At 35.8% G+C, this 13,467-nt stretch overlaps 1 protein-coding gene across 5 annotated transcripts in view; it reads right to left on the bottom strand.

Annotated features, from left to right (window-relative positions):
- The window catches only part of STXBP4 (syntaxin binding protein 4), a 208,306-nt gene that overhangs the window by 124,406 nt on the left and 70,433 nt on the right, over positions 1-13,467 (bottom strand). For all 5 annotated transcript variants that reach the window (XR_014257649.1, XM_082442221.1, XM_082442223.1 and 2 more), the window contains 2 exons: positions 11,962-12,058; positions 9,504-9,595 (listed from right to left, as the gene is read on the bottom strand). Coding sequence is in view for 4 of the 5 variants with exons in the window: in XM_082442221.1 (XP_082298347.1) it covers positions 9,504-9,595; positions 11,962-12,058 (189 nt within the window). In the remaining variant the exon portion in view is untranslated. The remainder of the gene's footprint in view (positions 1-9,503; positions 9,596-11,961; positions 12,059-13,467) is intronic.

The raw sequence follows: 13,467 nt of genomic DNA, 5'->3' as shown, positions 1-13,467 counted from the left end.
AATATAGTAAACTGAAACAAATATATTACAATTTACCTAAATTTTTTGGCAACAGAATGATAGGGTGATCAATGAAAGATTTTTAAGCTTGAAATTATAACATATCAGGGTAACATTCTAGGGCAATATAGAAAAGAAGTAAGAGTTAACAGAGAAAAAGGAAAGATGATAAATTTCTGAGAGTAAGAACTGATGCCTGAATTTTCTTTTAAAAGATAATTATGGGTATCAAAACTATAGTATTAGATTTCATTAGATATATTTAAAAGAGTTATATAATAGGTTTCCTTATAAAAAGAAAAATATTTAAGAGGGGTCCAAGATGGTGGCATAGGAAGACCCTGAGCTTACCTCTTCCCACGAACACACCCAATCTACACCTACGTATAGAGAAATTTATTTTGAAGACCTGAAGGCTGAATGGACAGCTACTGCACACAGAAGGACCACATAGAAATGGGTAGTAAAGATGGAAACATGGTATCCATGAGAACCCCACCCTGACCTGCAGTAGGGAGAGATGTTCTGAGGGGCGTGAGCACAGACTTGCCCACCCTGGGACACGACCAAAAAACAGGAGTTTAAGGGGCACCTGGACTAACCCTAGAGCTTCTGCTAACCCTAGAGCTTCTGCAAATGAGCACGGAACTGCTGGAGATCTCTCTGGGATCAGAGGGGCCAGCAACTGCCATCATTTGAGTTCCCCCATGACTCCCCTGGCCCATGCCTGCTCCAGCCTGAGCTGTTTATTTCTGTTGCCTTGGGAGACTGATCTAAGAAAACACTAGTATAATTTACCTCAGAGAACGTTTTGCCTATGTTCTCTTCTAGGAGTTTTATGGTGTCTTGTCTTATATTTAAGTCTTTAAGCCATTTTGAGTTTATTTTTCTGTATAGTGTGAGGGTGTGTCCTAACTTCATTTATTTCATGCAGCTGTACAACTTTCCCACTTGCTGAGAGACTGTCTTTTTCCCATTTTATATTCTTGCCTCCTTTGTCGAAGATTAATTGACCGTAGGTATGTGGGTTTATTTCTGGGCTGTCTATTCGGTTCCATTGATGTAAGTATATGTTTTTGTGCCAATACCATGCTGTTTTCATTACTGTAGTTTTTTAGTATGGTCTGAAGTCTGGGAGGATTATGCCTCCTGCTTTCTTCTTTTTCCTCAGAACTGCTTTGGCTTCCTTCTTTCTCCTCAGAATTGCTTTGGGAATTCTGAATCTTTTATGGTTCCATATAAATTTTAGGATTATTTGTTCTAGTTCTGTGAAAAATGTCATGGGTAATTTGATGGGGATGGGCTTAAATTTGTATATTGCTTTGGGTAGTATGGCCATTTTAACAATATTAATTCTTCCAATCCAAGGGCATGGGATATCTTTCCATTTCTTTGAACCACCTTCAATTACCTTTACTAATGTTTTACAGTTCTCAACATATAAGATTTTCACCTCATTGGTTAGGTTTATTCCCATTTTATTTATTCTGGTGTGATTTTAAAAGGTATTGTATTTTTATATTCCCTTTCTGATATTTCATTGTTAGTGTAAAGAAATGCAACCGATTTCTGTATGTTAATCTTGTACCCTGCTACCTTGCTGAATTCATTTATCAGTTCTAACAGTTTTTGTGTGGAGTCCTTAGGGTTTGCTATATATAGTATCATGTCATCTGCATATAATGACAATTTTTTCTCTTCCTTTCCAATTTGGGTAACTTTTATTTCTTTTTCTTGTCTGATTGCTGTGGCTAGGACTTCCAATACTACATTGAAGAGAAGTGATGAGAGTGGGCATCCTTGTCTTGTTCCAGATTTTAGTGGGAAGGCTTTCAGCTTGTTACCATTGAGTATTATATTGGTTGTGGGTTTGTCATAAATAGCTTTTATTATGTTGAGGTATGTTCCTTCTATACCACTTTGGTAAGGATTTTTATCACAAATGGATGTTGAATTTTGTCAAATTCTTTTTCTGCATCTATTGAGATAATAATGTAGTTTTTGTCTTTTCTTTTGTTGGTGTGGTGTATCACATTGATTGATTTGCATATGTTGAACCATCCTTGTGAACTGGGGATGAATCCCACTTGGTCATGGTGTATGATCTTTTTCATGTATTGTTGGATTCAGTTTGCTAATATTTTGTTGAGAATTTCTGCATCTATATTCATCAGAGAAAATGTCCTGTAATTTTCTTTTTTCGTGGTATCTTTGTCTGGTTTTGTTACCAGGGTGATGGTGGCTTCACAGAATGTCTTTGGGAGTGTTCCCTCCTCTCCAGTCTTTTGGAAGAGTTTGAGAAGGATCAGTAAAAGGTCTTCTTTTATGTTTGGTAGAATTCAAACAAGCCATCTGGTCCTGGACTTTTCTTTAGAGGGAGTTTTTTAAAATTACATATTCTATTTCATTTCTAGTGATCAGTTTGTTTTCATTTCTAGTGATCAGTTTATTCAAAGCTATCTTAAGAAAAAGAGCAAAGCTGGAGGTATCATGCTCCCAGACATGAACCTACACTTCAAAGCTACAGTAATCAAAACAGTATGGTCACAAAACACAAACATAGATCAATGGAACAGAATCAAGAGCCCTGAAATAAACACACACTTACATAGTCAATTAATCTATGACATAAGAGGCAAGAATATACAATGGGGAAAAGACAGTCCCTTCAATAAATGGTGTTGGGGGGCTTCCCTGGTGGCACAGTGGTTGAGAATCTGCCTGCCAATGCAGGGGACACAGGTTCGGGCCCTGGTCTGGGAAGATCCCACATACCATGGAGCAACTAGGCCCGTGAGCCACAATTACTGAGCCTGCGTGTCTGGAGCCTGTGCTCCACAACAAGAGAGGCCACGATAATGAGAGGCCCGCGCACCGTGATGAAGAGTGGTCCCCACTTGCCACAACTAGAGAAAGCCCTCTCACAGAAATGAAGACCCAACACAGCCATAAATAAAATAAATAAATAAATAATTATTTTTTTTAAAAAAAGAATTCAGCCAGGAACTTGAAACTTCTCTAAAAAAAAAAAAATAAATAAATGGTGTTGGGAAAACTAGACAGCTACATGCAAAAGAATGAACTGGACTACTTTCTTACACCATACACACACAAAAAAACCCAAAAAAAACAAAAAAAAAAACCACAAAGTAAATTTAAGACTTAAGTGTAAGACCTGAAACTATAAATCTCCTAGAAGAAATCATAGGCAGCACATACTTTGACATCAGTCTTAACAATATTTTTTGGGATATGTCTCCTCAAGCAAGGGCAACAAAAGCAAAAATAACAAATGGGACTACACCAAACTAAAAAGCTTTTTCACAGAGAACGAAACCACCAACAAAACAAAAAGGCAACCTACCGAATGCGAGATGTTATTTGGAAATGATATATCCAATAAGGTGTTGATATCCAAAATATAAAAAGAACTCATACAACTCATTATCAAAGAACAGACACCCCAATTAAAAATGGGCAGAGGGGGCTTCCCTGGTGGCACAGTGGTTAAGAATCCACCTGCCAATGCAGGGGACATGCGTCCAAGCTCTGGTCTGGGAAGATCCCACATGCTGCGGAGCAACTAAGGCCGTGCGCCACAACTACTGAGCCTGTGCTCTAGAGCCAGCGAGCCACAACTACTGAGTCCGCAAGCCACAACTATTGAGCCCGTGCACCACAACTACTGAAGCCCGCATGCCTAGAGCCAGTGCTTCGCAACAAGAGAATCCACTGCAATGAGAAGCCTGTGCACCGCAATGAAGAGTAGCCCCTGCTTGCTGCAAGTAGAGAAAGCCTGCGTGCAACAATGAAGACCCAACACAGCCAAAAATAAATAAATTAAATAAAATAAATTTATCAAAAAAGAAAAATAAAAAAAGGGGGCCGAGGATCTCAAGAGACATTTTCCAAAGAAGATATACAGATGGCCAACAGCAACATGAAAAGGTGCTCAACATCATTAATCATCAGGGAAATGTAAATCAAAACCACAGTGAGATACCACCTCACACCTGTCAACAATGGTTATTATCAAAAAGACAGCAAACAACAAGTGTTGGTGAGGATGTGGAGAAAAGGAACCCTCATGCACTGTTGGTGGGATTGTAAATTGTTGCAGCCACTTTGGAAAACAGTATGGAGGTTCCTCAAAAAACTAAAAAGAGAACTACCATATGATACAGCAATTCCACTTCTGGGTATTTATCTGAAGAAAAATAAAACACTAATTCAAAAAGATATATGTATTTTGTTGCAGCACTATTTACAAAAGCCAAGATATGGAAGCAACCTAAGTGTCCAGAGATGTATGAATAAATAAAGATGTGGTATGTATATATAAACATATATATATATATATAATGTTATATATATTATACATAATATATACATACTATTACTCAGCCATAAAAAAGAATCTTGCCATCTGTGGCAACATGGATGGACTTGAAGGATATCATGACAAGTGAAACAACTCAGACAGAAAAAAACAAATACTGTATGATCTCATTTACATGTGGAACCTAAAAAACAAAACAAACAAACAAATAAAATGAACAAAATATAACAGAAACAGACTCATAAATAGAGAAGAGGTGGTTGCTAGAGGGGAGACAGAGCAGGGTGGATGCAGAATAGGTGAAGGGGATTGAGAGGTACAAACTTCCAGATATAAAATAAATAAGTCACAGGGCTGTAATGTATACATAGGGAATACAGTCAAAAATATTGTAACAACTTTGTATGGTGATGGGTGGTAACTGGTTTTATTGTCGTAATCATTGCATAATGTATAAAAATATCATTCTCTATGTTGTACACCTGAAACTAATATTGCATCTTAATTATAACTTTAAAAAACTGTATTTATGGGACTTCCCTGGTAGTGCAGTGGTTAAGAATCCACCTGCCAATGCAGGGGACACGGATTTGATCCCTGGTCTGGGAAGATCCCACATGCCACAGAACAACTAAGCCCGTGTGCCACAACTACTGAGCCTTAGCTCTAGAGCCTGCAAGCCACAACTACTGAGCCCACAGACCACAACTACTGAAGCCTGTGCACGCTAGAGCCTGTACACAGCAACTACTGAGCCCACGTGCCGCAACTACTGAGCCCGTGTGCTGCAACTGCTGAAGCCTGTGCACCTAGAGCCCGTGCTCCGCAACAAGAGAAGCCACTGCAATGAGAAGCCCTGCGCACCACAATGAAGAGTAGCCCCCACACCCTGCAACTAGAGAAAGCCTGTGTACAGCAACGAAGACCCAACGCAGCTAAAAAGCAACAACAACAAAATTATATTTATAATAATTGGAAACCAAACCAAACCACCAACCATTACACAATTAGACTAAGTTGATCTTAAGGCAAGAAACATTCTGGAAATGAAGAGATTCAATATCTTGTCAGAATACAACAATTCTAAATAGTATACACCTAATAATACAGCCTTATGATATGTAAAGCGAAAATTAGCAGAACTAAATAGAAATTATAAAACACCTCTCTCTCAGTAACAAACAATACAATAAAAGGTGACCAAAGAAAGATTAATGAAATAGAAAATTCTAAAAGTAAATGGAAAATTTGAACCACATGATTAACAACTGTGACCTGACATATAGGAAGCACTGCACCCAACAACTGTAGAATATACATGCTTTCCACAAGATGGGAAACATTCCATAAAATTGACTATATGCTGGGTATATGGTCAAAGGATCAATACCACATAGAATATGCTCTCTAACCTCTGGAATTAAACTAGAAATCAGTAATCAAAAGGGAACTATATAACTAGAAAATATTTAAAACACTTTAAAATAAGGAAACATTATATACTGTTGAGTCATTATTAAAATATGACCTATAAAAACTTATGGGTGTGATTACTTGTAAAAATTGTGTTGGGAGTTTCCTGGTGGTCTAGTGGTTAGGGTTCAGTGCTTTCACTGTGGAGGCCTGGGTTCAGTCCCTGGTTGGGGAACTGAGATCCCAGAAGCCATGTGGTGTGGCCAAAAAAAAAAAAAAAGTGCAGTACATCTATGAAATAAAAAGCAATATCATCAAAAATAAGGATTAAAAATCTAAAAAATTCCATGTTAATGTTTGATAAATTTTAATATCTTGATGAAAGGAAAAATTTTCTAGGAAGATGTACATTAACAAAATTATTCAAGAAGAGAACAAAACCTTGAATAGAACAACCTTAGAAGACATTAAAATAAGTAGGAAATGTCTCTTCTCCTGAAAGATCTAGGCCCCAATCACTTGGCATATGAAACATTTTCAAACCTTCAAGGAACAGATAAAGTTTCTATTACTTAAACTGTTTCACAAGAATTGGAATGGTATACAGCAGACGCTTGAACAATGTCGGGGGTTAGGGACACTGATCCTCCAGAGGGTGGAAAATCCAAGTATGACTTTACAGTAGGCCCTCCACATCTGTGGTTTTGCACTTAAGGATTTAACCAACTTTAGATTGTATAGTACTGCAGTATACACTACTGAAAAAAAAAAATCCGTGTATAAGTGTACACATGCAGTTCAAACCTCAGTAGTTCAATGGTCAACTGTAAAACTTATTCATTAAGTAAGATAACGCTAGCTTCTTTTAAAAAATTAAAAATGTAAAATGACTCAAATATCATGGAAATTAATTTCTTGCTCCCTTTTGTAGCTCCTATTCAACAGTATTCAGAAAAAGTAAAAATTTGTGAAGGAGACAAAGTAATTAATTTCAAATGTCTACCTAGAAAACCTAAGATAAATAACTCAAAAATAACTGGAATAAGGGAGTTCAATGAAGTGGCATCACACAGAATAACCATTCAAAAATTAATCTTTATTAATCATCAATTAGAAAATATAATGGTAAAAAAATTCCCATTTCCAATAGCATCAAACTATAGCACACTTATTCAGACCTAACAAGAAATACTTAAGACCTATATGAAGCAAGATACAATTTTCTCTTTCCAAAACATCAAAGATCTAAATGAATGGAGAAACAAACCACGTTCGTTTCTCCCAAACCATCCTCTATATTCAATGCAATTCCAAATAAAAAAAGAAAGTCCCAATTGAAATTTTATTACCATGGCAAAATGATTCTAAAGATCATGCAGATGATCAAAATCAAGAAGTTAAAAAAATATTAGACTTAACCTAACAATAACAATGAACCTAGAACTAAACAATGAACCTAGAACTAAAAAGCTAGAGTAATTAAAATAATAATGTACTGGCAGAGAGAAATGGATCAACGGAACAGAGTGGTTTATTTAGAAACAGAGCTATGTACGTGTAAAGGAATGAAATTAGAACACTCCCTAACACCATACTCAAAAATAAACTCAAAATGGATTAAAGACCTAAATGTAAGGCCAGACACTATCAAACTCTTAGAGGGAAACATAGGCAGAACACTCTATGAAATAAATCACAGCAAGATCCTTTTTGACCCACCTCCTAGAGAAATGGAAATAAAAACAAAAATAAACAAATGGGACCTAATGAAACTTAAAAGCTTTTGCACAGCAAAGGAAACCATAAACAAGACGAAAAGACAACCCTCAGAATGGGAGAAAATATTTGCAAATGAAGCAACTGACAAAGGATTAATCTCCAAAATATACAAGCAGCTCATGAAGCTCAATATCAAAAAACCAAACAACCCAATCCAAAAATGGGCAGAAGACCTAAACAGACATTTCTCCAAAGAAGATATACAGATTGCCAACAAACACATGAAAGGATGCTCAACAGCACTAATCTTTAGAGAAACGCAAATCAAAACTACAATGAGCTATCACCTCACACAAGTCAGAATGGCCACCATCAAAAAATCTACAAACAATAAATGCTGGAGAAGGTGTGGAGAAAAGGGAACCCTCTTGCACTGTTGGTGGGAATGTAAATTGATACAGCCACTATGGAGAACAGTATGGAGGTTCCTTAAAAAACTAAAAATAGAACTACCATATGACCCAGCAATCCCACTACGGGGCATATACCCTGAAAAAACCATAATTGAAAAAGAGTCATGTACCACAATGTTCACTGCAGCACTGTTTACAATAGCCAGGACATGGAAGCAACCTAAGTGTCCAGTGACAGATGAATGGATAAAGAAGATGTGGCACATACATACAATGGAATATTACTCAGCCATAAAAATAAATGAAACTGAGTTATTTGTAGTGAGGTGGATGGACCTAGAGTCTGTCATACAGAGTGAAGTAAGTCAGAAAGAGAAAAACAAATACTGTATGCTAACACATATATATGGAATCTAAAAAAAAAAAAAAAGGTTCTGAAGAACCTAGGGGCAGGACAGGAATAAAGATGTAGATGTAGAGAATGGACTTGAGGACATGGGGAGGGGGAAGGGTAAACTGGGATGAAGTGAGAGAGTGGCATGGACATATATACACTACCAAATGTAAAATAGATAGCTAGTGGGAAGCAGCTGCATAGCACAGGGAGATCAGCTCGGTGCTTTGTGACCACCTAGAGGGGTGGGATAGGGAGGGTGGGAGGGAGACGCAAGAGGGAGGGGATATGGGGATATATGTATACGTAAGCTGATTCACTGTTATACAGAAGCAACGAACACAACAATGTAAAGCAATTATACTCCAATAAAGATGTTTAAAAAAAAAAAAAGGAAAGAAACAGAGCCGTGTATCCAGATGCAATTTAGTATGTATTAAAGTTGTATTTCAAATTAGTGGCAAAAGTGGAAAAGGATGGTTATTGAATAAATGATGGTGGAATAAGAGCACGTGGTTATCCATTTGGGGCCCAACCACATGAATAAACAAAAATAAGTTATTTATATATAATATGTTAATACATAATATAAATTAGGAAGACCTTCCTTAATAATGTAACAGTATCAAAAATTCATAACGGAAAGGACTGAAAGATTTGGCAATATAAGTAATCAACGGTTTGTAGAACAAACGACTTACGAAGTTAACAGACTTCACAATTCCATTCTATGTAAAGCACAAAAAGAGCAAAACCAATCTATGCTGTTAGAAGCAAAAGAGTAGCTGTTACCGTGACTGGGGGTGGGGAGGGCAAGTGCTAGTAATTAGAAAGGAACTCGGCGAGTAGGAGACAGACATCAGGGTCCTGGTAGTTTCTTTAACGTTATGTTTCTTGATGTGGACGCTGATTACACAAGAATGGTTCAGATTGTAAAATTTCAGAGGGTTTACACTTATGATATGAGTACTTTTCTGTGGTAAATTTAAAGATGGGAATAGCATGAGGGAATAGTGAGAGAGGAGGATATAAGAGATCAAGGTAAAATTTTACTTTTGATTTTAAATTATCTGTATTTTATATATTTATCCAAAAAGCATGTATTGTCTGCATAATTTATTTTTTAAAAAAATTAAAAAATGAAATAAGCCTACATATATGACAGATAACATTTAAGACTTATGATTTAAGTGCAATCAAGACAATTCTATAGGGCATACTCTACCTGTGAGTCTAATATGTTGGAAATTTCATGTACACCAACATTTGCTTCACCCAAATGCAAGCAAAACAAGTTTCTGGCAACCTGGACAAAATCTAAAATAGAACACATTTCAGTAAGAATACAGCATTTAACCTCATCTAAGCAAACCTTACCTTTTTCTACATGAAGCTGAAGCTATGTGTTATAACTAATGCTTAAAATTTAACTTACTTAAATTACCTTAAGATAGTGTTAACTGAAGTGACAGATAAATTTAAGTTCACATTAGAAGTAAGAGATAAACTGGTTTTCACTCATTTCATTTAACTTTGCTGAAGTTAATAAATCAGACACGATAATGAAGCAAATAAATGTCACAGGCATAACTATCTCTCCAACTCTTTTATTATGAATAGTACTTTTTCTAAAACATATGATAATATTATGATTTACAGCTTTTCTAGCCGAAAGAACCTGAGGTTTAATAATAATAATAATAGTAATAATAATAATAATAGCAGGAAATGTTTCTATAACAGCCTCTATATGCTACGCATGGCCCTTTGCGATTTCATCTTGAGAATTTTCTGCGGTAGTTCTTCTCATCCTCTCCATTTTACAGTTTGGGCTAAGATAAGTTAACTGTCTTAAACCTCCCAAGGCTACCTGGCAAATAAGTAGCAGAGTAAGATTCCACTGAAGTGTGACTCGAAGGCATATTCTCTTGTTTGTTATATAACACTGCCTGATGCCAACCTAGCAAACTATACGCTTCTTCAGACATGGAGTGTGACCTGTTCATCCATCTAACTTCAATTTTTTAAAAATTTGGTTCTTATATTTTTAGTTTCCAATAATCCTTTTAATTGTTCCTATTTTACAGTATCCTACTCTTACTGCATGGATGCCTTAGTTTCGCTTATCTTTTAAAAAGATGCTAATTATGGTTTACGTGAAGTTCTTTTCTGCTCTCGTAATATTTCCCTTTTTTCTGAGTTCCTCTTTTTCTATTTGTCTGATACTTTGGGGCTTTATATTTTATGTTGGAGGATTTCTCCAAATGTCCGGTGTTCATATTAAAGACGAATCAGGCACTAAATCGTTGATTGGAAATTCTGTGTGCATAACTCGCTTTGTCAACTAGTAGGTTTCACTACAGAGCAATAAGGTGGCCAGCTATTATGATACTTTGTTCAGGTTCTTCAGAGAGAATCTTACAACCTCTTGCCTACAGAGCATACACATGGTTGCAAATATCACTGAGCAATCTGGGTGTGTGTTGTAAGTGATAATTCACCATACACACCCCCAAATTCCTTAGCTGCTGGCAACTATAGGTCCAGAATCAATGTGGTTTAATTTCTCAAGAGAATATACTTATTTTCCTCTGCAAGGGTAAGGGATGGTAGTTGTGGATTACTTGAGAGGGGGCAGGGAACAGCATATATAATTGCTCCTTAACACAGCCTTAAGTACGCAATGTTTTCAATTCCTAAGCCTTTCCAGGAATCAGCTTGTTTCCCGTTGTGATTCTCCTATTTCTTCAGACACTTGGACTTTACAGGCCTCTGCTCACTAATTCATTTATTTTCCTCATCTACTTTGTCCTTATACATTGTGGTTTTACATGTATTTCTGTTTCTTGTTCTCATTATATTGTATGATTTCAAGAGCAGAGGAGAACAAATACATCTTTTTTCATCACTTCAAACCCCCAAATTTCTTTCTTTAGCAATGCAGATGCTTTTAAAATGATACAATGTTGCATCTACTCTATAAGAAAAAAATTAAATACTTAATGCTGTAAAGGATACAAAAAACTGTTACATTCAAACATTACTAGTGGCAGAACAAATATGTGTGTAAAATGTCTCTGGAAAACAATTTATCAATACATATCAAAAGTCTAAGCCACTTACGGGGATTTATCCTAAGAGAAAGAAGAAAAAAAAGCTATATTAAATATAGAATTATTTATGTTGTCAGTTAATGAAAAACCACCAAAATTCCCAATAGTGGAAAAGCTTAATATTATAGTATATCAATGGAATATGTTAACAATTTGCTATCTTTAATAATAATTATAAAATAAAAATAAGAATAATTATACAGCATCATGAAATATTTATTATATCATACTGGCTGAAAAAAAATTAGAATTTCACAGTAGCAGAACTAGGGCTTCTATATTTTGTACTGTTTCTTTTGTTATTACTAAAGCAATGTTTATGGAATAAATTAAAAATAAAAAAAGAATATGATTGAATGATATTTTAAAGCTGAAAGATTCTAAGAAAGTTCTCCTTTCTGCTGACCCAGTAAAACCAATAATTCTATCTGAGTCTTTAGAATACTGATTAAGGAACTTAAAATAGATGTGGTTTTATTTTTCTTTCTCTCCTTCCAAAGAAGAGGCACTCAATGAATATGGGCCACAATAAGTTTCTGTGATGACACACATGATGAACCTAAATATTACCTCCAAAAGACACTGTCCCCTTTGGGTCTACTTGCACTTGCTGTCTCAGGGCTTGGTGTTGTTCCTTTGTGGGCTGAATACCAAGATAATTTAGAGCCTGGAAGGAAAAGGATTCATGTGAAGCAATTTTTCAAATCTCCAAAGAATAAAACTTTTCATTACAACTTTATTTTACAATCCAGTGAAAAGAATCAATATCAGGAACAGTGACCATGATCAAAGAAAGTCTGATGACTATTTATGGATTAATTTTCCATAAAATATTAGCTTCTTGATCTACCACCACCTCATTTTTTCCCCCAAGGCTACCACTTTGGCCAATGCCAAATAGCATATCCCTAGAACCAAAATTCAAACTATTTCGTAGTTTAAAATATGTGACATGGCAGAAGAAAAACAGCAAGGAAATCCTAATAAATCCGATTTAACATTGATTTTTCTAAGTAGCACTCTAAAACACTGATATTTTGTTGATATCTTGTATTTGAGACCAAAACTAAGGATGGCAGGAATTGGGTGGAATACAAAAAATTCTAATTTTTGGCTTGTTTATGGGCAGGCTTACATAAATAATAAACTAAAAAGCTTTCTCTGGAACCCTCTTCTCTCTACCTTCTCTTTTTAGTACCCATAGCTAATTAAAATTTCAGAGCCTGCTAGTTGAATTTCAGTGTCCATTCTCTCCTTGTTCTTTAGTAACAGAACAAAAATCTTTAGCTAGAATCATTGTCATTCAGCTAAAAGATATTTCCCAGCCCATTCTGCAGCTTGATAAGGCCATATGACTATGAACTACCCAAGGAGACATAAAGCAAACTTGCAGAGAACTTCTGGTAAGTTTTTCAAAAGTGGGGTAGGTACTTCTTGTCCCTTTTCCTTCTCTCTTTGGTCTTAATTAAAAGAAAAAAAAAGATGAAAGAAGGAAGGAAAAGAAAGGAGGGAGGAAAGAAAAGATGGCTGGAATTTAAGTAGTCATCTTGGTTCATGAGTCACCTCAACAAAGATGGTGGGGCAGAAAGATACTTAAAAGCATGTATAACCTCCATGCCAGCCCTGGATTACTTTCTTTCAGGTTTCTTTTTGGTGTAAGAAGAATAAATTTCTAATGGAAACCACTGTTATTTTAGGTTCTCAGGTATATATAGCAAAATCTAATCTTAACTAATGAATAAGGACTGACTAGATGCCCTATTATCAGATTCTGGTAAGAACATCAAAACTAAAATGTAGGTAAAGGTTAATACTAGTAACTGTCCTTATATATTCCTTCCTCCTTTGAAATCTGTTCAGTCATCCATCACTTCATTTACCAAGTGTTTATTTAGTGCTTACTATTTGTTAGGCACTAAACTATACAAAGGGACACAAACAAGATATAGCCGCTACCCTCAAAGAGCTATGGTCTCTAGGGAGAGGATAACATGTAAATAAATGTAATTAGTGCAATATGTAATTTAATAGAAGTGTGTACAGGATGTACTGTGGCAAAACCAAACTGGTCAATGT

The sequence above is a fragment of the Balaenoptera physalus genome (assembly GCF_965194825.1).
Source record: "Balaenoptera physalus genome assembly, chromosome: 20".
Lineage (NCBI taxonomy): Eukaryota > Metazoa > Chordata > Mammalia > Artiodactyla > Balaenopteridae > Balaenoptera > Balaenoptera physalus.
This window is presented reverse-complemented; position numbering and strand designations above follow the sequence as displayed.